At 59.1% G+C, this 24,774-nt stretch overlaps 1 protein-coding gene across 1 annotated transcript; it reads right to left on the bottom strand.

Moving 5' to 3' along the window:
• Window positions 1-213: 213 nt before the first annotated feature.
• LOC114229256 (protein tyrosine phosphatase receptor type H) lies at window positions 214-20,319 on the bottom strand. Its single transcript, XM_054710077.1, has 22 exons — window positions 20,269-20,319; window positions 19,078-19,111; window positions 18,645-18,908; window positions 16,967-17,230; window positions 14,797-15,060; window positions 13,088-13,342; window positions 12,499-12,762; window positions 11,603-11,872; window positions 9,979-10,278; window positions 9,355-9,621; window positions 8,527-8,602; window positions 7,335-7,351; window positions 6,673-6,699; window positions 6,014-6,020; window positions 5,513-5,603; window positions 4,916-5,006; window positions 4,431-4,507; window positions 4,208-4,342; window positions 3,281-3,403; window positions 2,947-3,107; window positions 457-592; window positions 214-342 (listed from the first exon to the last, which is right to left on the bottom strand). Exons 1-22 carry the CDS (start codon window positions 20,317-20,319, stop codon window positions 214-216), a joined length of 3,303 nt encoding a protein of 1,100 aa, XP_054566052.1.
• Window positions 20,320-24,774: the final 4,455 nt, after the last annotated feature.

Below are 24,774 nucleotides of genomic sequence, written 5' to 3' on the forward strand. Positions count from 1 at the left end.
GCCCCCACCCCTCCCCTCCTTCATGGAACCAGGATCCTGGCTCCCACCAGACCTCTCTCTCCCCCAGGGCTGCCAGCCCCCCCCTCCAGGGCCCAGGAGTCTGGGACCCCAGCCCCTTGCTCTCCCAGGGGTCCAGTAATCTGGGCTGAAGTCTGGATGCCGAGTGCGAGTCTGGCTGGGCTGGGGTCTCCGGGCCCCGAAGCTCAGCTTCCCCTAAACATCGACGGCTGCATCGTTCTCGAAGAGCAGGTTCTCGTATATGGCCCCGTTCTTCTGGGCCGGCGGCGGGGCCGACTGCTGCAGGAACCGGAGGAGGCACTGGTGCAGGAAGACGTACTGGGCCTGGGGAGGTGGGGGGGGCGGGGGGGCGGTGAGGGATGCCCTCCTGAGCCGTGGCCTGCTTGACCCCGGGATTCCACCTCCACCCGCCGCCCCACCCCCCACAGACCCGGTCACCTCGGTCTGCACCATCAGGGGCCGGCTCTCCCGCATCTTCTTCACGAAGCTGAAGGGCCCCACCACGCCCTCGCACTCCAGCTGCCGCAGCAGGACGTCCAGGGCGATGAGGGTGCCGGTGCGGCCCACGCCGGCGCTGGGCAGGGACAGGAGGGGTCAGGTCACGGGAGGGATTTTTGAGACAGAGGGCAGGGGTCTGGTTTTTGGAGTTTTTTGTTTGTTTGTTTGTTTAATGTATTTGTATTGATTTCAGAGAGGAAGGGAGAGAGAAACTTCAATGATGAGAATCATGGATCAGCTGCCTCCTGCACGCCCCCTACTGGGAGGTCGAGCCTGCAACCCAGGCACGTGCCCTTGACTGGAACCAAACCTGGGACCCTTCCGTCCCCAGGCTGGCGCTCAATCCACTGAGCCAAACCAGCCAGGGCCAATAAAAACATTTTTTTTAAATATCTCTTCTTTTTTGTTGTTTTTGTTTTAAATATATTTTATTGATTTTTTACAGAGAGGAAGAGAGAGAGGGATAGAGAGTTAGAAACATCGATGAGAGAGAAACATCTATCAGCTGCCTCCTGCACACCCACCACTGGGGATGTGCCCGCAACCAAGGTACATGCCCTTGACCGGAATCGAACCTGGGACCCTTGAGTCCGCAGGCCGACGCTCTATCCACTGAGCCAAACCGGTTTCGGCCAATAAAAACATTTTAACCCCTGGCCCGTGTCGCTCAGTGGTTGAGCATCATCCCACGCACCAAAGGTCGCTGGTTCCATTCCCGGTCAGGACACGCGCCCGGGTTGTGGGCTTGATCCCCAGTAAGGGGCGTGCAGGAGGCGGCCGATGGATGGGGACGCTGTTTCTCTCTCTCATGGATGTTGCTCTTTCCTCCCTCTCCCTTCCTCTGTCTCTCAAATCAATACAAACAGATTTTTAAAAAAATTTACACATAAAATTCACCACGTTCAACAATGCTGGGCAAGCATGACCTCGGTCCAGTTTCCCAGACACTCATCTCCCCCGAAGGCGGCGCCCCGCGCCCGGGGCGCTCACCGCCCACTCTCCTGGGCCTCCAGCCCCTGGCCTGCCCCGCGCACTGCAGGGAAACGGGGTCGCTCGCGGTGACCTGCCCTCTGGCTTCTCTCACTCGGCCTGCCGCTCCCCAGGGCCGCCCGGCATCTCCCCACCCAGCGCTTCCTGCCCTTTTACGGCTCCAGCTATGGCTCCAGAGTCAACCGCTCAGAGCAGCGAGGCTCCACCCCTCGGCGCTGGGGGGAGGGACTGCAGTCTGCGGGGGCGCCTCCAGAGGGCGCTCTGCCGGGACCAGGCAGGGGTTAGCGCACCGTCTGGCAGACAGGTTAAGACCCCACGCAGGCGCTCGCTGGTGTGGCCCAGTGGATGGAGCATGGGCCTGCGGACTGAAGGGTCCCGGGTTCGATTAGAGCCAAGGGCACAGGCCCGGGTTGCAGGCTCGGTCCCCAGTAGGGGGCGTGCAGGAGGCAGCTGATCCACGATTCTCTCTCATCACTGATGTTTCTATCTCTCTATCCCTCTCCCTTCGGTGAAATCAATTAAGGCCAAAGAAGCACCATCCTGTGCGAAGGTTGCCGGTTGGATTCCCGGTCAGGGCACATGCCTGAGTTTCAGGCTCAATCCCCAGTGGGGGGCGTGCAGGAGGCAGGGAATGTTTCTCTCTCTCTCTCTCCCTCTCCCTCTCCCTTCCTCTCTCTCTAAAATCAACACAAACGTTAAAAAGAGCGAGACCGCCGAAACCGGTTTGGCTCAGTGGATAGAGCGTCGGCCTGCGGACTGAAGGGTCCCGGGTTCGATTCCGGTCAAGGGCATGTACCTTGGTTGCAGGCACATCCCCAGTAGGAGGTGTGCAGGAGGCAGCTGGTCGATGTTTCTAACTCTCTCTCCCTCTCCCTCCTCTCTGTGAAAAATCAATAAAATATATATTTTTAAAAAAGATCAACTTATTAATTACAGAAAAAAACTTAAAAAAAATAAAAAATTAAAAGAGCGAGACCCCCAAGCAGAGGCTGGCTGTCACTCAGAAGCACCCTTCCTCGTCCTCCTCTGGTTTACCTTCCGAGAAATGTGACCTGCGGGGCTCCGGCACCAACAGGGACTGGATGGAGGGCTGAGGCTGGCACAGGAGGAGTTTCAAAGGCTTCTCCAAGCCTCTGGGGGCTTCTCCTCCTGCTCTCCATCGTCCTCCCTGCTCCTCCTCCTCACTCAGGCCTTCTCCCCCTTGATCTTCTCGTTTTCCTTCCCACCTTCTCATCGGGACCCTCATCCTCACGCTGCCGCCCTCACCTCTGTCTCCATCCCCTTCTCCCTCCTCTACCAGTTCCCTTGGACCCAAATAACCCCGTGTTTGGAGTCCCCAGGGGGCACCTCTCTCAAGGAATGCTCACCCTTCCCCCGGGAGAGGACGCCTGGGTCAGGCAGGGCACGGAGGCCCAAGGGCAGGGTCGGGCTGGTCCTCACCTGCAGTGCACGATGGGGGGGCCTCCCCCGGGGGTGTTGTCCAGCCACTCCCTGAGCACCTTCCAGAAGGCCAGCAAGGGGTCCGGGGAGTGGGGGACGCCGTGGTCGGGCCAGGCCACGTAGTGGAACTGTCGCACGGACAGAGTCTTCTGCTCCTGGGTCTAGACCGAGGGTGGGTGGGGGGAGGGAGGGCTCAGAACGGGGGAGAGGGGCCTGGCTGCGGACTGGGGAGAGGGGATCCCTGGGGCACCCCGTGGTCCCGGGGAGTTGTGGGGAGGGGACTTCCCGGAATGTCCTGGGGGAGGGATTGAGGCGGCGGGTGTGGGGGACTCACGTGTCGCAGCTTCAGGTCTCGGACTGTCCAGTTCTGCATCACCTTCTCCCCCTCCAGGGTCACCTGCAGGTGCCCGTGGGTGCAGGGCTGGGCGTCCAGAGGCCAGTAATGTTCACACTTCACCTGGGGGAGGAGCGCAGGGTCAGGGCACGGGGGTGGGGTGGGGGGACAGGGAATCTGCCCAGGCCCCTCCCCATGCGGCTCTGTATGCAGGTCCAGCCTGGCCAGGAGGAGCCTGCCGGGAGCCAATTCCAGCATGTCATCATTACAAGACTTTGATCAAAAGGTTGTGAAGCTTGGGGGCTCAACAAGGGCTGAGTCACATATGTAATCACCTGTTGGAATGGCTGAAAGGCACTTCCCCCAAACCTGAATAGGATGAGTGTTTGCTGCCAGACAGCTCAGGGCTTCTCAATCGACATGTTATTGCCTCCTGTTGGCCAAACACCTGAACAGCTGTAGGCTGTTCCCCAATCTGACAATGCTTCTGTAAACCCTACCCTTGGAAGTTTATGTCTCCATCTTGCCTTAGGACAAATTGTGTTAATAAAAAGCAAGGGTCCTGAGTCAAGGAGAGTCTTTAGCTCCTTTAGCTGAAGCTCCTCTGACCCCCAGTGCCTTTCAAAACTATCTTTCGTCTTTGGACCCCTGCTTGATCTACGCACAGCCTTTCTCCAGATTTCTGAACCCCTTAATGCTGGGACAAGAACCCCGACAGGAGCCATCAGTCCCAAGGTGATTGTGATCGGCCTCACCCCACAGGTGGGCACGGGATGGGCTGGGAGCGATGGGGGAGGTTGGGGTCCCACGGGAGGGAATCCTGGGGTGTGAGTCAGGGTCCACACTGGGATCAGTGTCGGGGGGCGGAGGGGGTCACGGATGGAGCTCGGGGGTCAGTCCCCCGGGTCCCTGCCCGCGTCTGCTCACCCGGCCCAACTCCACGCAGTTGGTCAGCATGACCAGGGTGTGGCTTTGCTGCTCCCACACCAGGCGCCAGAAGTCGCCCACCGTCTGGGGCAGGGGGCCCTGGGTCGCAATGAACTCCCGGGGGCTCCAGAGACCCTGGGGGAGGGACACGGGCAGCGGTGACCCCTCCGGCCCTGAGCTTCTGAGGCCCCCTCGCACCCTCCCTGCCCCCAGCGGAACCTACGGGCATGAAGCTGGCGTTGATGTAGTCGGAGCCCGGGGCCCCTCCGAGGGACCGCAGGGCCACGCGGGACCAGTCGTCTGGGGCAGAGAGGGAGACGAAGTCAGGCTGAGGGGCGGACAGGCACCCGGAGCTCCCAGGGGGCGGAGCCTCAGCTGGAAGGACAGGCTGGGGGCGGAGCCCACATGTGGGGGGGGGGGGAGGAGGTAGGGGCCGGGCCAGGGCCAGGTGCTGGCAAAGTCAGGGGACAAAGCCAGCAGCAGCTCAAGGCTCACAGGTGGCTCCGTGGTGGAGCGTCGACCTATGAACCTGGAGGTCACGGTTCGATTCCCGGTCAAGGGCACAGGCCCGGGTTGCAGGCTCCGTCCCCAGTAGGGGGCGTGCAGGAGGCAGCGGATCCATGATTCTCTCATCATGGATGTTTCTCTCTCTCCCCCTCCCCCTCCCGCTCTGAGGTCAATGGAAACGTGTTAAAAGCACGGACTCACAGGGCAGCACGTTCCGGTAGCGGTTCTTGGCGCTGTTCTCCGGAGCGGAGGCCACCGTCTGGGACTGGCCGTGGCCCTCCGGGACCAGGCGCTGGGGCGCAGGCAGAGGAGGGTGCACCGTGTAAGGGTTCCTCCGGCTTCCCCGAAGGACACCCCCCTGGCTCCCTTGCCCTGCCCCCCCCCCCCATTTACGCCTTGTGCCCTGGAGGCTGTGGCCCCAGGAATGGACCGTGTGTGCAAGGGGGGTGATTTAGGAGCCGGTGGGGCAAGAGGGCCAACTAGAGACGGGGTGTCAGGGAAATCCCACGTGTGTCTCTAGGGTGGACACAGACCCCGCCACAGACCCCACTGCCCGTCCCCCACCCCCCGGCTGCTCCCCTCCCCACCCACCCGCTGCTCCCCTCCCCACCCCCACCCCCCTGCTGCTCCCCTCCTGACCCCCCTACTGCACCCCTCCCCACCCCCACCCCCCGGCTGCTCCCCTCCCCACCCCCACCCCCCTGCTGCTCCTCTCCTGACCCCCACCCCCACCCACCTGCTGCTCCTCTCCCCACCCCACCCCCACCCACCCGCTGCTCCTCTCCCCACCCCACCCACCTGGTACTCCTCAGCAAAGCCACAGTTGCTGTCCTTCTCGTTTTTGCGGACGTGGTCAGCAAAGTCAGCCGCAGGGATATCCCTTGGGAAGCTGGGGGGGGGGGGGGGGGGGCACACAGGTTTAGCCGCCTTCAGCCCGTGCTGTTGGGCTGGAGGACAGGTGCTTTCATTCCTGTCCACGTCCCTGAACAGACGTCTCATAACCTGAGGCCTGGGGCCTCTGACGCCTCCCTCGGCGGCCACCCATCTACCCTCTGCATCTGTGATTCGCTTTCTTATCATTGTCTTGAGGCTCCACGTGTCCGTGACATCACGCAGCATCTGCCTCGCTCTGCCCGACGGACCTCCCTCAGCACAACCCTCCAGGTCCCTCGTGCTGGCGCGGAGGGCTGTCCCCTTCTCTTTAAGGCTAAGCAAATCCCACTGCACACGTAGGAACCATCTTTTCTTTCCTTTTATTTAGAGAGAAAGGGAGAGGGGGAGAGCAACTGAAGCACCGACGTGAAGACTGAACACTGACCGGCCGCCTCGTGCACGCCCCCTAGCGAGGGTCGCGCCCCAAACCCCAGCATGCGCCCCGACAGGGAATCGAACCAGCAGCCCTGGTGCCCCGGACGGCGCCCCACCACCTGAGCCACCCGGCCGGGGCTATTCCGTACGTTCTCTCTCCGTTCACCTACGGATCCACACATCTTGGCGACTGTGAGGAACGCTGCAGTGCATAGGGGGTTCGTGTATCTTTCCAGCAGAGTGGTTTTCTTTCCTCCAGGTAAGTCCCCAAAGTGGAATTGCGGGATAAAGTAATAATAATAATAATAATAATAATAATAATAATGTGATTTTCATTCATCAGTTCCACTCCTGGATATATACGAGAGAGAATGGAAAACAGTGTCTCGAAAAGATACGTGAGCCCTGACCGGTGTGGCTCAGTGGATAGAGCGTCGGCCTGCGGACTGAAGGGTCCCGGGTTCGATTCCGGTCAAGGGCATGTACCTTGGTTGCGGGCACATTCCCAGTAGGGGGTGTGCAGGAGGCAGCTGATCGATGTTTCTCTCTCATCGGTGTTTCTGACTCTCTATCCCTCTCCCTTCCTCTCTGTAAAAAATCAATAATATATATATATATTTTAAAAAAGGACAAACTCTGTATGGTTTTACCGAAATCTTTCCTTCCTTCCTTCCTTCCTTCCTTCCTTCCTTCCTTCCTTCCTTCCTTCCTTCTTTCTTCCTTCCTTTTTCCCCAGCGAGTGGAAAAGAGAGGAGAGACAGAGAGAGAAACACATCGACGAGAGACAGACACATGGATTGGCTGGCGAGGTACGTGCCCTGGACTGGAACTGAACCGGAGACCCCTCAGTCCGCAGGCCGACGCTCTATCCACTGAGTCACTCCGGCCAGGGCCGCAATGAATTTAAAAGATTTTAAAATTGATTCTTAGAGAGAGAGGAAGTGAGAGGGAGAGAGGGAAGCACAGTAGCAACAGGCTGCCTCCTGCACGCCCCGTCCCAGGAGCCGGACCAGGAATGGAACCGGCAACCTTTTAGCCACGGGACGCACCCGCACCACGGAGCCACGCCGGCCGCGGCTCGTTTTTTGTTTGTTTGTTTTGTTTTAATTCATTCAAAACAGGAAAAGGCGTACCTTCTCCATTTCAAGCCACTCCCCTCCCCCGGGCCCCAACCCCCGCCCTGCCTTCCTCTTTGGGACCCTCCCCCCTTCCCCGTGAGCTTGTGAACATGCTAATCTCCCCCATGACAAAGAAATCTTCTGACCCCATGTCCTGGCAACCCCAGCTCTTTCTCGCTCCCTTCCTTGTCAACGCTGTCTTCTTCTTTTTCTTAAAATGTCTTTGTGCCCTGGCTGGTGTGGCTCAGTGGATAGAGCGCCAGCCTAGGCAATGAAGGGTCCCGGGTTCAACTCCGGTCAAGGGCACGTGCCCCGGTTGCGGGCTCGATTCCCAGTAGGGGGCGTGCAGGAGGCAGCCCATTAATGATTCTCTCTCATCATGGATGTTTCCATCTCTCCCTTCCTCTCTGAAATCAATCTATACGAAATAAGGGTCATATGCTAATTAGACCGGGAGACCATCCGAAAGTTCTTCCGGACAAAGCCATGGTGGCAGGGATGAGGCAGAGGCTGTTAAGGGCGATCAGACCAGGAGGGGAGGGCAGTTGGGGGTGAGCAGGCCGGCAGGGGGGGCAGTTGGGGGTGAAAAGGCCAGCGGGGGGGGGGGGGGGCGGGGGGGGGGGGGGCGGGGAAGTTGGGGGCAAGGAGGCCATCAGCCAGAGTGGTTAGGGGCAATCAGGCAGGCAGGCAGGTGAGCAGTTAGGAGTCAGCAGTCTAGGATTTGGAGAAGGATGTCTGATTAAACCAGCAGTGGGACATCCCCCAAGGGGTTCCGGATTGGAGAGGGTGCAGGCTGGGCTGAGTGTACCCCACCCCCATGCACGAATTTCATGCACTGTGCCACTAGTAAAAATATATAAAAATAAATAAAAATATAAAATATTAAAAATATATTTTTAAGAAAGGGGTGTGACCTCTGTACAGGCACTGAGGGCATCAGACCCGTCTGAGACTAGTGTGGGGGGTTTCTGGTCCTGCCCTCTGACCCAGGCAGTGCCCAGCGCACACCCCTCGATTGACCTGACAGGGATCCTTTCGGATGCTCCGCCAGCCGCAGGCTCACCTGAGTTCTGGCTCCTTCTGGCTCTTTTTATACCTGGGGAGAGGGCGTTGGGAGGAGAGGCTCAGGAGGTGAGGCTGGGACCAGCGGTCCTGATCCCCCCCGGCCCCACCTCCGGGTGCTCGGTCAGCCCCGCGCGGAGTCTCCCCCTCCCCGGCCCCACCTCCGGGTTCTCGGTCAGCCCCGCGCGGAGTCTCCCCCTCCCCGGCCCCCACCTCCGGGCGCTCGGCCGGCCCCACCTCCAGGTTCTAGGTCAGCCCCACACGGAGTCTCCCCCTCCCCGGCCCCACCTCCGGGCGCTCGGCCAGCCCCGCGCGGAGTCTCACCTCCTCAGGAAGAAGATCAGCAGGCCCACCAGGGTGAGGAACAGCAGGACCCCGACAATGGCCCCGGCGATGACCCCTGGGGGAGGAGGCCGGGAGCCGTTAGGGCCCAGGTCCTAGCTCCTGGCACCCCATCTCTCCCGCCTCCACCTTTTTTATTTTTTTATTCTATTTATTTTAAAAAATATATGTTTTATTGATTTTTTACAGAGAGGAAGGGAGAGGGATAGAGAGTTAGAAATATCGATGAGAGAGAAACACCGACCAGCTGCCTCCTGCACGCCCCCTACTGAGGCTCAAGCCCACAACCCAGGCATGTGCCCTTGGCTGGAACCAAACCCGGGACCCTTCAGTCTGCAGGCTGACGCTCTATCCATTCAGCCGAACCAGCCAGGGCTCATTGTACACTTCAAATGGGTGAGGCGTGCCCGAGCCGGTTGGGCTCAGTGGATACAGGGTCAGCCTGTAGACTGAAGGGTCCCAGGTTCGATTCCAGCCAAGGGCACATGCCTGGGTTACAGGCTCAATCCCCAGTGGGGAGCATGCAGGAAGCAGCCGATCAATGATTCTCTCTCATCATTGATATTTCTTTCGCTCTCTCCCTCTCCCTTCCTCTCTGAAATCAATAAAAATGTATTAGACATAATTAAATAAATAAATGGGTGAGTTCTGTTATGTGACTCACATCTCAATAGAACCGTTTTAAAGAAAGCAGAAAACGAAACACAAATGAGCAGACACGGAGGACCCCTGGGCAGGTAAGACCCCCGGCGTTCACCACAGGGCCTGGGGGGTCTGGAGAGGCTGTCTGTCCCCTGGGGCTGTGCTCACCTGCACTCTCCGTGTGGCAGGTCACGGAGGCAGCTGGGGCCCGCAGCCCGTCCCAGAGGGTCCTCACGGTGGCTGCGTAGGACTGAGCGGGCTGGAGGTCCCACACGGACACGCCCCTCCCGCAGGAGGCTCTGTCCCAGGAGCCCTGCTGCCCGCCCACCTGCAGCTCAAAGGCCTCGTAGCCGCCCGGGGGGCAGGTCCAGGTCAGGGTGAGCCCGTAGCCACCAGAGATGCTGGTGCAGGAGGTGATGGTGACGGGGTCCGGGGCTGGGAGGAGGGGACAAGAGGAGTCAGCAGGTGCCAGCCAAGGTGGTGCTCCCTCCCTCCCCCACTTCACCGCCACTGATGCCAATTCCATGGCAACGACCATGAGCCCATCCTTCCCTTCCCCAAACCAAAATACTTCTTCATCCCTCGCTTTCTAAATTCCAAATGGACGCACAACAGGTCCCCACAAACTACAACTCCCATGAGCCTTTGGACTCTCTGAATCACTGTAGGTTATAAAGTCAGGGCCCCATGGCCTGATGGGATTTGTAGTCCACTCACTTCTTATCACCCACAAGCTTTCCCCCCCCACCACTGAAAAGAAACCCCAAACAAGTAAAAGGGGTCCCATCTCACCTGTGGATGCTTGGAGGCTCTGTGGGGAACCGCCTACATTGCTCCTCTCCGCCCACACGCTGAAGTTGTATGGAGTCCCGGGTTCCAGGGCCTCCACCACATACCAAGTCTCATTGGTCCTGGCTATCTGGTCGACCTTGTGTCCTTTCGGGTCTGCCTCCCTCTGGGGATCTCCCCCACCGGCCCACTGGACACAGTACACGTAGAGCTGAGCGCGGGGGTCGGCGGGGGCCTCCCACTGCAGGGCGATGGAGCTGTTGGTCTGAGTTTTCGTCTGCAGAGCTGTGACCTCGTTGGGAGCTGGGAATTGAGACAGACAACTCGAGGGGTGGATCCCCAAGGCCCCTCACACCCCCTTCCCTGCAGAGCTGAGGTGCCCCAGCCATCGGATCGGCCTACTTCCCAAGGAGGGTGCACCACAGAAAAGAGGTGGGGACCACGCCGGGGTTCTTGTCCCAGCATTAAGGGGTTCAGCAATCTGGAGAAAGGCTGTGCGTAGATTGTGTAAGAGTCCAAAGACGAAAGATAATTTTGAAAGGCATTGGGGGTCAGAGGAGCTTCAGATAAAGGAGCTAAAGTTCTCCTTGTCTCAGGACCCTTGCTTTTTATTAACACAATTTGTCCCAAGGCAAGGTGGAGACAGAAACTTCCAAGGGTAGGGTTCACAGAAGCATTGTCAGATTGGGGAACGGCCTACAGCTGTTCAGGTGATTGGCCAACAGGAGGCAATAACATGTCGATTGAGATGCCCTGAGCTGTCTGGCAGCAAACACTCATCCTATTCAGGTTTGGGGGAAGTGCCTTTCAGCCATTCCAACAGGTGATAACATATGTGACTCAGCCCTTGTTGAGCCCCCAAGTTCCACCAATCTTTTGATGAAACTCTTGTAATGATGACATGCTGGAACTGGCTTCCGGCAGGACCACCCTTCCAGACACAACACGTTTCTAGATGTTTCTGTTGACTTCAGTCTTCTTAGCCCAAATGGCCAAAGACTGAAGACTTCAGGTCCCGTGCATCAGCAGTGCACCCAGTCCCTGGGGCCATTCTGCTTCCTCTCACTCTGGGGACCCACACCTGCAGGCTGGGAGGCGGGGCCCCGGTGGATCCGCCCGTTCACCAGGACAGGCTGTGGGCGACTGTCTAGCTCAGCGGTTCTCAACCTGTGGGTCACGACCCCCTTGGGGGTCGAACGACCCTTTCACAGGGGTCGCCTAAGACATCGTGCATATCAGATATTTACATTACGATTCATAACAGGAGCAAAATTACAGCTATGAAGTAGCAACGAAAATAATTTTATGGTCGGGGGTCACCACAACATGAGGAACTGTATTAAAGGGTCATGGCATTAGGAAGGTTGAAGAAACACAAGTCTAGCTGGTGACTTTACTGACCCCCAGACAGCCAGGGCTCTCTTCGTCCCCAAAGCAGACCCTCCAACCGGAAAACCCGGGTCGCTGAGGACAGACACCCGCTAGGAGGCAGGTCTTCAAGCTCCAGGTCGGAGGAGGCTGGTGAGGGCTCGCCGAGCACAGTTCGTCTCCCAGGAACCTTGCAACATCCCCCCCCTCCTCCCCCCCGTCCCAGTAGTGCTGGGCCCAGACCTAGACGGGGTCTCACCTGTGGCCACCAAGAGGGTCTTTCTGTTGCTGTTGACCCCGTTCCTCTCCGCCCACACGGTGAAGGTGTACAGGCTCCCAGCTTCCAAGGCGCTCACGGTGATCCTGGTATCCGGGGTGCTCTGGGGCCCAGCGGCAGCCCCGCCCTCCAGGGTCCAGGAGACCCAGTAGGTGTAGGGAGGCTGGTCTGGGCCCTGGGGAGCTGTCCAGCTCAGGGTGATGGAGCTGGTGGTCCGGCCCCCGATCCGGAGACTGGTCACTGCGTGGGGGACTGGCAGGAGGAACAGAGAGACAGTCAGGTCTCCACGCCCCTCGTCCCCAAGGTCCTCAGCCGTCACGTCCCCGCTCCCTGCGCCGCCAGCTTGTTGGGAGACACTTCCTGGCCCTGGCCGGGAGCTCAGTGGGTTAGAGCGTCGGACGTCCCACCATGTAATGTAGGGACCGATCCCCGGTCAGGGAACATACAAGAATCAACCAATGACTGCATCAAGGGGAACAACTAATAGTATTTCTCTCCCTTTCTCTCAACTCCCTCTCTCTCTTTCTCTCACCGCGCCCCCCACGCCCCCGACCACCATTCTCTCTCTAAAATCAAGAAATAGCCCGACCAACATGGCTCAGTGGTTGAGCATCCGTATATGAACCAGGAGGTCCCAGTTCGATTCCCAGCCAGGGCATATGCCCCGGTGTCAGGCTTGATCCCTGGTGTGGGGAATACAGGAGGCAGCCGATCCATGATTCTCTCGCATCATTGATGTTTCTCTCTCTCTCCCTCTCCCTTCCTCTGTGAAATCAATAAAAATATATTCAAAACAAAAACAAAAAAAAAACACACAAAAACAAAAACTAGGATAATGACGACAAAAAAAATGCCCCCCCCCGCCCCCCCCCCGTCACCTGTGGCCGCGCGGAGAGGGGTCCGGGAGCCGCTGATGTTCCTGTTCTCCACCCACACGGCAAGCTCGTAGGCGGACCCGGGTTTCAGGCCGTCCACGGTGACTCTGGTGTCTGCTGTGCTCCGGGTCCCAGTTTCACCACCGCCACCCGTCCACTGGACCCAGTAGGTGTAGTTCCGGTCGGGGCCGTGGGGCGGCGCCCAGCGCAGGCTGAGGGAGCTGGTGGTCCGACTCTCCACGGCCAGGTCCCCGACGGGGTTGGGGGCTGAGACGGCGGGAGGAAGGCTCAGCGTCCGCAGGGGAGCCGCTCATCGCTGACCCCCAGTTCCCAGGGGGGCCCCCGCCCTGGGTGCTAAGCAGAGACCCCACTAGCATGATGGTCTGGAAAGCTCCCCAGCCCTGACTCCGAGGCAGGAGGACCCAGGGACAATCCCGGGCTGTGGCCGGCTCCCCTGGGGCCCGGCGGCAGGTCCGGCCCACGGAGGCCCAGTGACCCGCCGGCTGCCCGGGGCGGGCCCTGCTCCCACCGGGTCCCAGCCGCCCCCCCCCCACCCCGGGGGGACCCAGCCATCGGACGGGGTGCGGCTGACCTGTGGAACCCTCCTGGGTCTGCGCGGCACTGGGGACCCCGTGCCTCTCCGCCCACACGGAGAACGGGTACGAGGTTGCTGACGTGAGTCCCTCCACCGTGTACGTGACGTCTGTCGTGTTCCGGGTCTCGTTCTTGTCATCCCCCGGGTACTGGACCCAGTAGGTGTAGCTCTGATTGTCTGGGGGCCCCCAGCGCAGGGTGATGGAGCTGTTTGTCCGACTCTCCACGGTCAGGTCCCTGACGGGGTTGGGGGCTGAGGAGCGGACAGGAGGGGGGGTCAGCAGTGGTCTCTCTGGCCCCCCATGAAGGCCTTCCTTCCCCACTGGGCCCAGCAAAACTGGGGCAGTGGCTAGACCCTCAAGTCCAACTGGCAGCCGTGCCAGGCCGGTGTGGCTCAGTGGTTGAGCGCCGACCTATGAATCAGGAGGTCACAGGTTCAATTCCAGGTCAGGGCACATGCCGGGGTTGGGGGTTTGATCCCCAGTGCGGGGTGTGCAGGCGGCAGCTGATCGATGTTTCTCTCTCATCTATGTTTCTGACTCTCTATCCCTCTCCCTTCCTCTCTGTAAAAACCAATAAAATATATTTTTTAAAAAGAACAATAAATAAATAAGAAATAAAAAGCAGCCCTGGCTGGGTGGCCCAGCTGGTTGGCGCGTCCTCCCACACGCCTAAAGGTTTCGGGTTCCACTCCAGTCCGGGCACGTACCTGGGTTTCAGGCTGCGGGAGGCAACCGATCCACGTTTCTCTCCCACATCAATGTCTCTCTCTCTCTCTCTCTCCTTTCCGCTCTCAGAATCAATAAACAGATCCTTGGGTGAGGATAAAGAAGCAGATAAATGAACAGTGAAACACACACACACACACACCGCGTTCAAAGAACTGGGATGGAGTTGGCCCTGTACGAACTCTCACTGGTCTTTCTCTGTGACACGGGTCACAGTGACCACAGGGTGAGTGGGTCCGCTGGGCAGAGGAACTCTCTCCGCAACGAATGTCCGGTTTCCTCTCCCGGAGGCCACTGTGGCTGAGAGAAGCCTTCAATGTAGAGGCAGGGCCTCCATTCTCTTTCTTTTTAAATATTTTCTTACTGATGTCAGAGAGGAAGGGTGTGGGGGAGAGAGAGAAACATCAATGATGAGAGAGGATCATGGATCGGCTGCCCCCTGGAAGCCCACTACTGGGGATCGAGCCCACAACACGGGCCTGTGCCCTTGACCGGAATCAAACCCGGGACCCTTCAGTCCGCAGGCAGAGGCTCTACCCACTGAGCCACACCGGCCAGGGCAGGGTGTTCTTTCTTCATCTCCTGCTCAACGGGACCCAAAGAGGCGCCGGGCTGGAGACTCTACCAGGTTCTGCTGATGATTCACCACCTCCTCCTATCACCTCCCTCAGGGGAAAACAAACAAACAAACACATAAAAAGGCCCAGCCAGCGTGGCTCAGTGGTGAGCGTCCTCGACCTATGAACCAGGAGGTCACTGTTCCATTCTGTCCTGGGTCAGGGCACATGCTGATCCCCAGTAGGGGGCGTGCGGGAGGCAGCCGGTCAATGATCCATGACTCTCTCTCATCATTGATGTTTCTGTCTCTCTCCCCCTCCCTTCCTCTCTGAGATCCATAAAAATGTATTAGTTTTTAAAAATGAAAACAAAAAACCCAAACAAACGGGATAATGACGACAAAACAAATGGCCCCCGTCACCTGTGGCCGCGCGGAGAGGGGTCCGGGAGCCATTGATGTTCATGTTCTCCACCCACACGGCGAGCTCGTAGGCGGACCCGGGTTTCAGGCCGTCCACGGTGACTCTGGTGTCTGCTGTGCTCCGGGTCCCAGTTTCACCACCGTCATCCGTCCACTGGACCCAGTAGGTGTAGTTCCGGTCGGGGCCGTGGGGCGGCCCCCAGTGCAGGGTGATGGAGCTGTTGGTCCGACTCTCCACGGTCAGGTTCCTGACGGGGTTGGGGGCTGAGGAGGGGACAGGAGGGGGGGTCAGCTGTGGTCTCTGGGCCCTCATGTGCAGGCCTTCCTTCCCCGCTGGGCCCAGGAAGCCTGGGGCGGGGGCTAGACCCTCAAGTCCAACTGGCAGCCGTGCCGGGCCGGTGTGGCTCAGTGGTTGAGCGCCGACCTATGAACCAGGTCACAGTTCAATTCCAGGTCAGGACACATGCCGGGGTTGGGGGTTTGATCCCCAGTGTGGGGCGTGCAGGAGGCAGCCGATCCATGATTCTCTCTCATCACTGATGTTTATATCTCTCTCTCCCTCTCCCTTCCTCTCTGAAATCAATAAAAATCTATTTTTAAAAAATAGCAGCCGTGACCTCCAGGTGACACCGAGCCCTAGCCGGGTGGGTCAGGAGGTGGAGTATCATCCCCTACACGAAAAGGTTTCGGGTTTGATTCCGGTTCAGGGCACACGCCGAGGTTGTGGGTTTGATCCCATGTGAGGCTCATGTGGTAGACAACCGATTGATGTTTCTCTCTCTCTCTTCCCCCTAATAAACATATCCTCAGGGTAAGGATAAAAACAAAAAATAAAGCCCTGGCCGGTTTGGCTCAGTGGATGGAGCATCGGCCTGCGGACTGAAGGGTCCCGGGTTCGATTCCGGTCAAGGGCATGCACCTTGGTTGCGGGCACATCCCCAGTGGGGGGTGTGCAGGCGGCAGCTGATCGATGTTTCTCTCTCATTGATGTTTCTGACTCTCTATCCCTCTCCCTTCCTCTCTGTAAAAACCAATAAAATATATATTTTTAAAAAGAACAATAAATAAATAAGAAATAAAAAGCAGCCCTGGCTGGGTGGCCCAGCTGGTTGGCGCGTCCTCCCACACGCCTAAAGGTTTCGGGTTCCCACCGGTCCGGGCACGTACCTGGGTTTCAGGCTGCAGGAGGCAACCGATCCACGTTTCTCTCTCACATCAATGTCTCTCTCTCTCTCTCTCCTTTCCGCTCTCAGAATCAATAAACAGATCCTTGGGTGAGGATAAAGAAGCAGATAAATGAACAGTGAAACACACACACACACACCGCGTTCAAAGAACTGGGATGGAGTTGGCCCTGTACGAACTCTCACTGGTCTTTCTCTGTGACACGGGTCACAGCGACCACAGGGTGAGTGGGTCCGCTGGGCAGAGGAACTCTCTCCGCAACGAATGTCCGGTTTCCTCTCCCGGAGGCCACTGTGGCTGAGAGAAGCCTTCAATGTAGAGGCAGGGCCTCCATTCTCTTTCTTTTTAAATATTTTCTTATTGATGTCAGAGAGGAAGGGTGTGGGGGAGAGAGAGAAACAACAATAATGAGAGAGGATCATGGATCGGCTGCCCCCTGGAAGCCTCCTATTGGGGACCGAGCCCGCAACACGGGCCTGTGCCCTTGACCGGAAATCAAACCTGGGACCCTTCAGTCCGCAGGCAGAGGCTCTACCCACTGAGCCACACCGGCCAGGGCAGGGTGTTCTTTCTTCATCTCCTGCTCAACGGGACCCAAAGAGGCGTCGGGTTGGAGACTCTACCAGGTTCTGCTGATGATTCACCACCTCCTCCTGTCACCTCCCTCAGGGGAAAACAAACAAACAAACAAACAAACACATAAAAAGGCCCAGCCAGCGTGGCTCAGTGGTGGGCGTCCTCGGCCTATGAACCAGGAGGTCACTGTTCCATTCTGTCCTGGGTCAGGGCACATGCTGATCCCCAGTTGGGGGCGTGCGGGAGGCAGCCGGACAATGATCCATGACTCTCTCTCATCATTGATGTTTCTGTCTCTCTCCCCCTCCCTTCCTCTCTGAGATCCATAAAAATGTATTAGTTTTTAAAAATGAAAACAAAAAACCCAAACAAAAGGGATAATGACGACAAAACAAATGGCCCCCGTCACCTGTGGCCGCGCGGAGAGGGGTCCGGGAGCCATTGATGTTCATGTTCTCCACCCACACGGCGAGCTCGTAGGCGGACCCGGGTTTCAGGCCGTCCACGGTGACTCTGGTGTCTGCTGTGCTCCGGGTCCCAGTTTCACCACCGTCATCCGTCCACTGGACCCAGTAGGTGTAGGTCCGGTCGGGGCCGTGGGGCGGCCCCCAGCGCAGGCTGATGGAGCTGTTGGTCTGACTCTCCACGGTCAGGTCCCTGACGGGGTTGGGGGCTGAGGAGGGGACAGGAGGGGGGGTCAGCTGTGGTCTCTGGGGCCTCATGTGCAGGCCTTCCTTCCCCGCTGGGCCCAGGAAGCCTGGGGCGGGGGCTAGACCCTCAAGTTCAACTGGCAGCCGTGCCCGGCCAGCGTGGCTCAGTGGTTGAGCATCCACCTATGAACCAGGAGGTCACGGTTCGATTCCCGGCCAGGGCACCTGCCAGGTTGTGGGCTCCATCCCAGGTGTGAGGGTGCAGGAGGCAGCCGATCCATGATTCTCTCTCATCATTGACGCTTCTCTCTCTCTCCCCCTTTCCCTTCCTTTGTAAAATCAAGAAAAATATATTTTAAAAAATAAAAATAAACATATCCTCGGGTGAGGGTAAACAAGCAAATGAGCCCTGGCTGGGATGGCTCATTGGATAGAGCATCATCGGACTGCGGACTGAAGGGTCATGGGTTGGAATCCGGTCAAGGGCACATGCCCGGGTTGCGGGCTCAATCCCGAGTGTGGGTCGTGCAGGAGGCAGCCGATCTATGATTCTCTCTCATCATAGATGTTTCTCTCTCTCTCCCTCTCCCTCCCTCTCTGAAATTGATAAAAATATATTAAAAACAGCCCTACCCGGTTTGGCTCAGTGGATAGAGTGTTGGCCTGTGGACTGTAGGATTCCGGGTTGGATTCCGTTCAAGGGCATGTACCTTGGTTGCAGACTCCTCCCCGGCCAGGCCCTGGCCAGGGCAGTGCGTGCAGGAGGCAAGCCATCGATGTGTTTCTCTGCCTCTCTCTTCACTCTCTCTCAAAATCGATGGAGCCCTGGCTGGTTTGGCTCAGTGGATGGAGCGTTGGTCTGGGGACTGAAGGGTCCCAGGTTCGATTCTGGCCAAGGGCACAGGCCCAGGCTGTGGGCTCAATCCCTAGTAGGGGGCGTGCAGGAGGCAGCCAATCCATGATTCTCCTCATTATTGATGTTTCTATCTCTCTCTCTCTGTCCAAGATCAATAAAAATACATATTTAAAAAAAATAAATAAAAATAAAAATCCATGGAAAAATATCCTCGGGTGAGGATTAAAAAATGAATGAATAATTTTTTTAAAAGTTCTGCATTTTTAAAAAATATATTGTATTGATTTTTTACAGAGAGGAAGGAGAGTTAGAAACATTGATGATAGAGAAACATCAATCAGCTGCCTCCTGCAAAGTCCCTACTGCGGATGTGCCCACAACCACTACATGGCCTTGACCGGAATCAAACCTGGGACCCTTCAGTCCACAGGCCTACGCTCTATCCACTGAGCCACACCGGTCAGGGCTAAAAAAAAAAAGTTTTATTAAACACACACGCACACTCACACACACACACTCACACACACACACACACACACACAACCACCAACCACAACAGATTAATCGGGGGCTGCTCTCACCTGTGCTGGCAATGAGGGTCCTGGGGTGGCTGCTGGCTCCACCTCCCTCCACCCACACGGAAAACGCATAGAGGGACGCGGGTGCGAGTCCCTCCGCCGTGTAAGTGACGTCTGTCGTGTTTCGGGTCTCGTTTTTGCCCTCTCCGGTCCACCTGACCCAGTAGGTGTGGTTCTCTGGGCTCGGGTCTCCCGGGGGCGCCCAGCGCAGGCTGATGGAGCTGTTGGTCTGACTCCACACGGTCAGGTTCCTGACAGGGCCGGGTGCTGGGAATCGGAAGCGAGGCTGGGTCCCCAATCCCCTCCGGAGCCAGAAAGACCCTCCCATCAGGGATCCTAGGGCCCTCCATGGAGACCCCCTTCCTCCAAAACTCACGCATGGGACTTGAGGTGCTCCCTGGCTGGGTGGGCGGAGGACTAGGCGAGGATCCGTCACCCGCTGTCCTGGCTCCGGTCCAGGCGCACAGGCCCTGGGGGAGCGGAGGGGAGAGTCAGAGCCCAGCCTCCCCTCCAGGCCCAGGTGAGACTGTGGGGCTGGGGGCAGCCTGCACCCTCCCAGCCTCAGCCCCCACAGGGGCACAGCAGGGAAAGGGACACTGGGAGCAAGGGACTCCTCCCCCAGGCTCAGCCTGGACAAAGGTCACCCCAAGGCCAGCTGCCTCTTCTGGGTGTGTGGGGAGGGCAGGGCGGGGCTCGGGGGCCCAGGAGCTGGCTGGACACCTGCCCTCCACCTGCTGGGATAAGGCCAGGCCCAGAGATAAGGTTTCACTTCCTCAAAAGTATGGCCGACTAGAAGCAGAAAAGTAAGCAACGCAATGCTGGTAAAATAATAATAATTATTATTATTATTATAATACTAAAAGGAAAAATAAGAAAAGTCATTAACAAACTGGAAACGGGGGAGAGACAGGCTGGGGACCAGAGGCCAGATAACCAGTCTGAGGGAGGAGGGGCTGGGGGCCTGGGATCCTGGGTCTGAGGGAGGAGGCTGGGGGCCTGGGATCCTGGGTTTGAAGGAGGAGGGCTGGGGGCCTGGACCCCTGGGTCTGAGGGAGGAGGGGCTGGGGCCTGGGCTCCTGGGTCTGAGGGTGGAGGGGCTGGGGGCCTGGGTCTGAGGGAGGAGGGCTGGGGGCCTGGACCCCTGGATCTGAGGGAGGAGGGGCTGGGGGCCTGGGCTCCTGGGTCTGAGGGAGGAGGGCTGGGGGCCTGGGCTCCTGGGTCTGAGGGAGGAGGTTGGGGGCCTGGGCTCCTAGGTCTGAGGGAGGAGGTTGGGGGCCTGGGCTCCTGAATCTGAGGGAGGAGGGGCTGGGGGCCTGGGCTCCTGGGTCTGAGGGAGGAGGTTGGGGCCTGGATCCCAGAGTCTGAGGGAGGAGGTTGGGGCCTGGATCTCAGGGTCTGAGGGAGGGGCCGGGGCGGGGACTGCAGGGCCTTTTAACCCAGAATTGACTCTCACCCGGGACAGGACAGACCTAAGAGCCCAGGAGTGAGACTCCCCAACAATCTCCGGAACCTGGACTCCTGCTTTCTTCTCCCCTTTTCCCCAGGACCCGAGTTCGGGACCCCAGGTCCCCATCCCTCAGACCCCGCACTGGCGCCCTCCCCCGGCCCTCCCGGAGGCCCCACTCACCAGCAGCACCAGGCTCCCCCAGGCCCCGAGGCCCCCCCCAGCCCGCGTCATGCCTGCGGGGATGCTTGCGGCCTCGGCGGGACCCAGGTGACCGGTGCGGGCCGTCCAGCGGCTGGACCGTAAATGCGGGCATGGCCCTTCCCGGCCCCGGGCCCGAGGCCACAGGTCGGCTGGGGCGGGAGGAGGAGGAAGTGGAGCTCCCGGGAGAGCGCCCGCCCCGCCCCGTCCAGGCCCGGGTCGCGGCCTCTGGACCCTCCTTTGCCCCCGAGGGGGACCCCCGGGCGGGCGCGGCGGCGCGCAGGGCGGGGGGGGGGGGTGCGCGCCCGCGGCCCAGCCCGTCCGGCTCCGCTCCCGCCCCGAGGCCGTGCGTGTGGGGGGCCCCCCGGGCGGCTCCAGACGCCGGGGCTGCACGTGCGGGTCCGGGCGCCGGGCAAGTCCTTCCAGCTCCGGCCCTGCCGCCCCGGACCGAGCACCCTCCGGGGGGCTCACCCCGCACCTCTGACCATCGCCCTCCCGGCAGCGCGGGGACCCCTCGCGGCGGAGTTGGGACGGGGGTCTGCGCTCCGGTTCCAGCGAGACCGCGACCCGGGCTGGGTTCCGCGCAGGCGCACTGCGTCCGCCGGCCCGCACCTGGGACCAGGTCTTTTTTTTAAAAAAAAATATATATTTTATTGATTTTCTACAGAGAGGAAGTGAGAGGGATAGAGAGTTAGAAACACCGATCAGCTGCCTCCTGCACCCCCCCCCCCCCACTCACTGGGGATGTGCCCACAACCAAGGTACATGCCCGTGACCGGAATCGAACCTGGGACCCTTCAGTCCGCAGGCCGACGCTCTAGCCACTGAGCCACACCGGTTTCGGCACAAATCCACAATTTTTGCCTCCAATTCTGAGGTGTCCAAAGACAGGGACCCGAAGACGCCTTTGAAGGAGGGTTTTGTGTTTTGTTTTGTTTTTCATTGATTTCAGAGAGGAAGAGATAGAAACATCCATGATGAGAGAGGATCATGGACCCGCTGCCTCCTGCACACGCCCCACGGGGGATGCAGCCCCCAACCCGGGCCTGTGCCCGTGGCCGGAATCGAACCCGCGACCCTTCCGTCCGCAGGCGGTCGCTCTCTGGGTGCATCCAAGCCGGCCAGGGCGGGGCCAGGTCTCCCGCCTCCCCCCTCCCTTCGCCCCTCCCCAGCCAGGCTCCCAGGACCCCGGGAACCAAGGGGCTGCCCCGCCACGTGGCAGGAGGATGCAGGGGCGGGTGGGGGTGCGGGGCGGGGTGGGGGTCCTGGCTCCCTTCTCTCACCGACTGAGGAAGACATAGAGCAGGACTCGGGGCGGCCTGCGGAAGGGGGGTCCTGGTCACATCAAGGCCCCCCGCTCAGTTCCCCAAAGCCGCCCCCACACCGTGCGGTTCTTGGTAAAGCCATGGCTCATTTATTTACATTTTTTTCTTTCTTTAACTTTTATACATTTATTTATTTGTTTGTTTGTTTGTTTATTGCTTTCAGAGAGGAAGGGAGAGGGAGATAGAGGAACATCAATGATGAGAGCGGATCATGGACGGGCTGCCTCCTGCACGCCCCACACTGGGGATGGAACCCGCAACCCTGGCCTGTGACCTGACCTGGAATGAACCCTGAGCTCCAGGTTCATAGGTCAATGCTCACCCACGGAGCCAGTCTCTGCATTTAGCTACCCGCCCCCCCAATCCTGCCACCCACGCCCCCAGCCCTGGGCCACCCCCAATCCGCCCCCGTCTCCTGACTCCCCAGCCCGGACCTGCAGCCCCTCAAGGGCCTCTGGGAGGGGCCTCGTCCCCGCGGGGAGGGTTTCAAAGGGCGGAGGCGTCTTGCTGGCGGTAAGGCAGCTTCCGCCTGCTCACCCCCTGCTCCGGAGGGATGGGGGGGGGGCGGGGATCGCTGCTCTGCAGGTGGCCCTGGTGGTGCCCAGGCCTGGGGGACAGGCGCGGCACAGTCCCTCGCAGACCGCAGAGGGAGCAGCCCTGTGTGCGAAAATGATGGACGTGGTCTGGGGCGGACGGACAGAGGGACGTGGAAGGCGGCTCCTTAGCTCTTTCCGCTGGGGCGGGAGCTGGTTTGGGCCCTTTAAGAGGGGAAGAGAGCAGGTGCTCACTCGATTACCCCCACGTACTCCGTCCTGAGCCCCCCACTCTTGAGGGCGCTCAGGGTCCTGGGGACCTGGGTAGCAGGTGGTTGGGACCCCTGGGGGGGGGGGTCAGGGTCTGAATGAAGGCATCCCAGGCCCACAGGGCACCTGAGATTGACAAGAGAGGTTCCTGCCCGCCCAGAACAGCTGCCCCTCCCCCCCCTCCAGGCTGTGCCGCGCATTCACTCCTCATCAGGCCACGGCTTTGCTCTGTGGTGAGTGGGGTCCCTGGCCTGAGGGTGGAGCAGGGACTGACAATCAGGGGTGGGCTCAGGGGACCCTTTAAACACATTATGGATGCAAGTCTCCCCTCGGCTGTAAGAGTCCCTAAAGCATGTCATGGGTGGAGAAGTCTCCTCTCTGCTGTAAGAGTCCCTAAAGCGTGTCATGGGTGGAGAAGTCTCCTCTCTGCTGGAAGAGTCCCTAAAGCGTGTCATGGGTGGAGAAGTCTCCTCTCTGCTGTAAGAGTCCCTAAAGCGTGTCATGGGTGGAGAAGTCTCCCCTCAGCTGTAAGAGTCCCTAAAGCGTGTCATGGGTGGAGAAGTCTCCTCTCTGCTGTAAGAGTCCCTAAAGCGTGTCATGGGTGGAGAAGTCTCCTCTCTGCTGTAAGAGTCCCTAAAGCGTGTCATGGGTGGAGAAGTCTCCTCTCTGCTGGAAGAGTCCCTAAAGCGTGTCATGGGTGGAGAAGTCTCCTCTCTGCTGGAAGAGTCCCCTAAAGCGTGTCATGGGTGGAGAAGTCTCCTCTCTGCTGGAAGAGTCCCTAAAGCGTGTCATGGGTGGAGAAGTCTCCCCTCTGCTGGAAGAGTCCCCTAAAGCGTGTCATGGGTGGAGAAGTCTCCCCTCAGCTGTAAGAGTCCCTAAAGCGTGTCATGGGTGGAGAAGTCTCCCCTCTGCTGGAAGAGTCCCTAAAGCGTGTCATGGGTGGAGAAGTCTCCTCTCTGCTGGAAGAGTCCCTAAAGCGTGTCATGGGTGGAGAAGTCTCCTCTCTGCTGGAAGAGTCCCTAAAGCATGTCATGGGTGGAGAAGTCTCCTCTCTGCTGTAAGAGTCCCTAAAGCGTGTCATGGGTGGAGAAGTCTCCCCTCTGCTGGAAGAGTCCCTAAAGCGTGTCATGGGTGGAGAAGTCTCCTCTCTGCTGGAAGAGTCCCTAAAGCGTGTCATGGATGGAGAAGTCTCCTCTCTGCTGGAAGAGTCCCTTACAACACATCATCGCTGTAGAAGTCAGGCAGGGTTTGGAGAGCAGCTCTGACCCCTTCATGCCCTCAAATGCAGACCCCGAGGCCCAGAGAGGGACAGTGGGCTGCCCAGGTCACAGGCAGGACAAGGGCCACACCTGGGTTCTTGCTTCCTTCTGTCTCTGCCCCCCCACCCCCGCTTGCTACCGACCCCTTCCCAAAGATCCCCTCATCTTTCAGTCTCCTCACCTCCCCACCTGCTCCTCTCCTGACATTGTATGTCCCTGGAATGGGTTGAATTGTGCCCCTAAACACAGGTGTCCAAGCCCTGGCCAGTGTGGCTGAATGGATAGAGCGTCAGCCTGCAGACTGAAGGGTCTTGGGTTTGATTTCGGCCAGGAGCACATGCTCGGGTTGTGGGCTCGATCCCCAGTGGCCTACAGGATGTGCAGGAGGCAGCTCATCAATGATTCTCTCTCATCATTGATGTTTCTCTCTCTCTCTCCCTTTCTCTCTGATATCAATAAAAATAGCCTATATAATAAAGGTAATATGCAAATTGACCATCACACCCTGCACAGGATGGCCGCCCCAATGTGGACACAAGATGGCCACCACAAGATGGCGGGCAGGGGAGGGCAGTTAGGGATGACCGGGCCAGCAGGGGAGGGAAGTTGGGGGCGACCGGGACTGCAGGGGAGGGCAGTTGGGGGCAACTGGGCATGCAGGAGAGGGCAGTGGGGGTGACCAGGCCAGCAGGGCAGGGCATTTGGCGGGGACCAGGTCTGCAGGGAGGGAAGTTGGGTGGGACCAGGCCTGCAGGGGAGGGTTGTTGGGGGGGGGGGGATTGGTCCTGCAGGGGAGGGCAGTTGGGGGGGATCGGGCCGGCAGGGGAGCAGTTAGGCGTCGATCAGGCTGGCAGGGGCGTGGTTAGGGGGTGATCAGGCTGGCAGGCAGAAGTGGTTAGGGGCAATCAGGCAGGCAGGCAGGCGAGCAGTTGGGCGCCAACAGTCAGACATCCCCCGAGGGGTCCCAGATTGGAGAGGGTGCAGGCTGGGCTGAGGGACACCCTCCCGCCCCCCAGTGCATGAATTTCATGCACCGGGCCTCTAGTATAAAAATAATTAAACATAAAAAAATAAAATACTTTTTATGAAAGGGCTGTGACC

Source organism: Eptesicus fuscus, chromosome 21 (genome assembly GCF_027574615.1).
Source record: "Eptesicus fuscus isolate TK198812 chromosome 21, DD_ASM_mEF_20220401, whole genome shotgun sequence".
Classification (NCBI taxonomy): Eukaryota; Metazoa; Chordata; class Mammalia; order Chiroptera; family Vespertilionidae; genus Eptesicus; species Eptesicus fuscus.

Coding starts and splice junctions, on each gene's coding strand:
- LOC114229256 (XM_054710077.1), bottom strand. CDS start 20,319: ATGACGCGGGCTGGGGGGGGCCTCGGGGCCTGGGGGAGCCTGGTGCTG. Junction 12,763..13,087: donor GACCCAGGAGGGTTCCACAG/GTCAGCCGCACC, acceptor CCGCCGTCTCAG/CCCCCAACCCCGTCGGGGAC. Junction 9,622..9,978: donor GAGCCTCCAAGCATCCACAG/GTGAGATGGGAC, acceptor CCCTCCTCCCAG/CCCCGGACCCCGTCACCATC.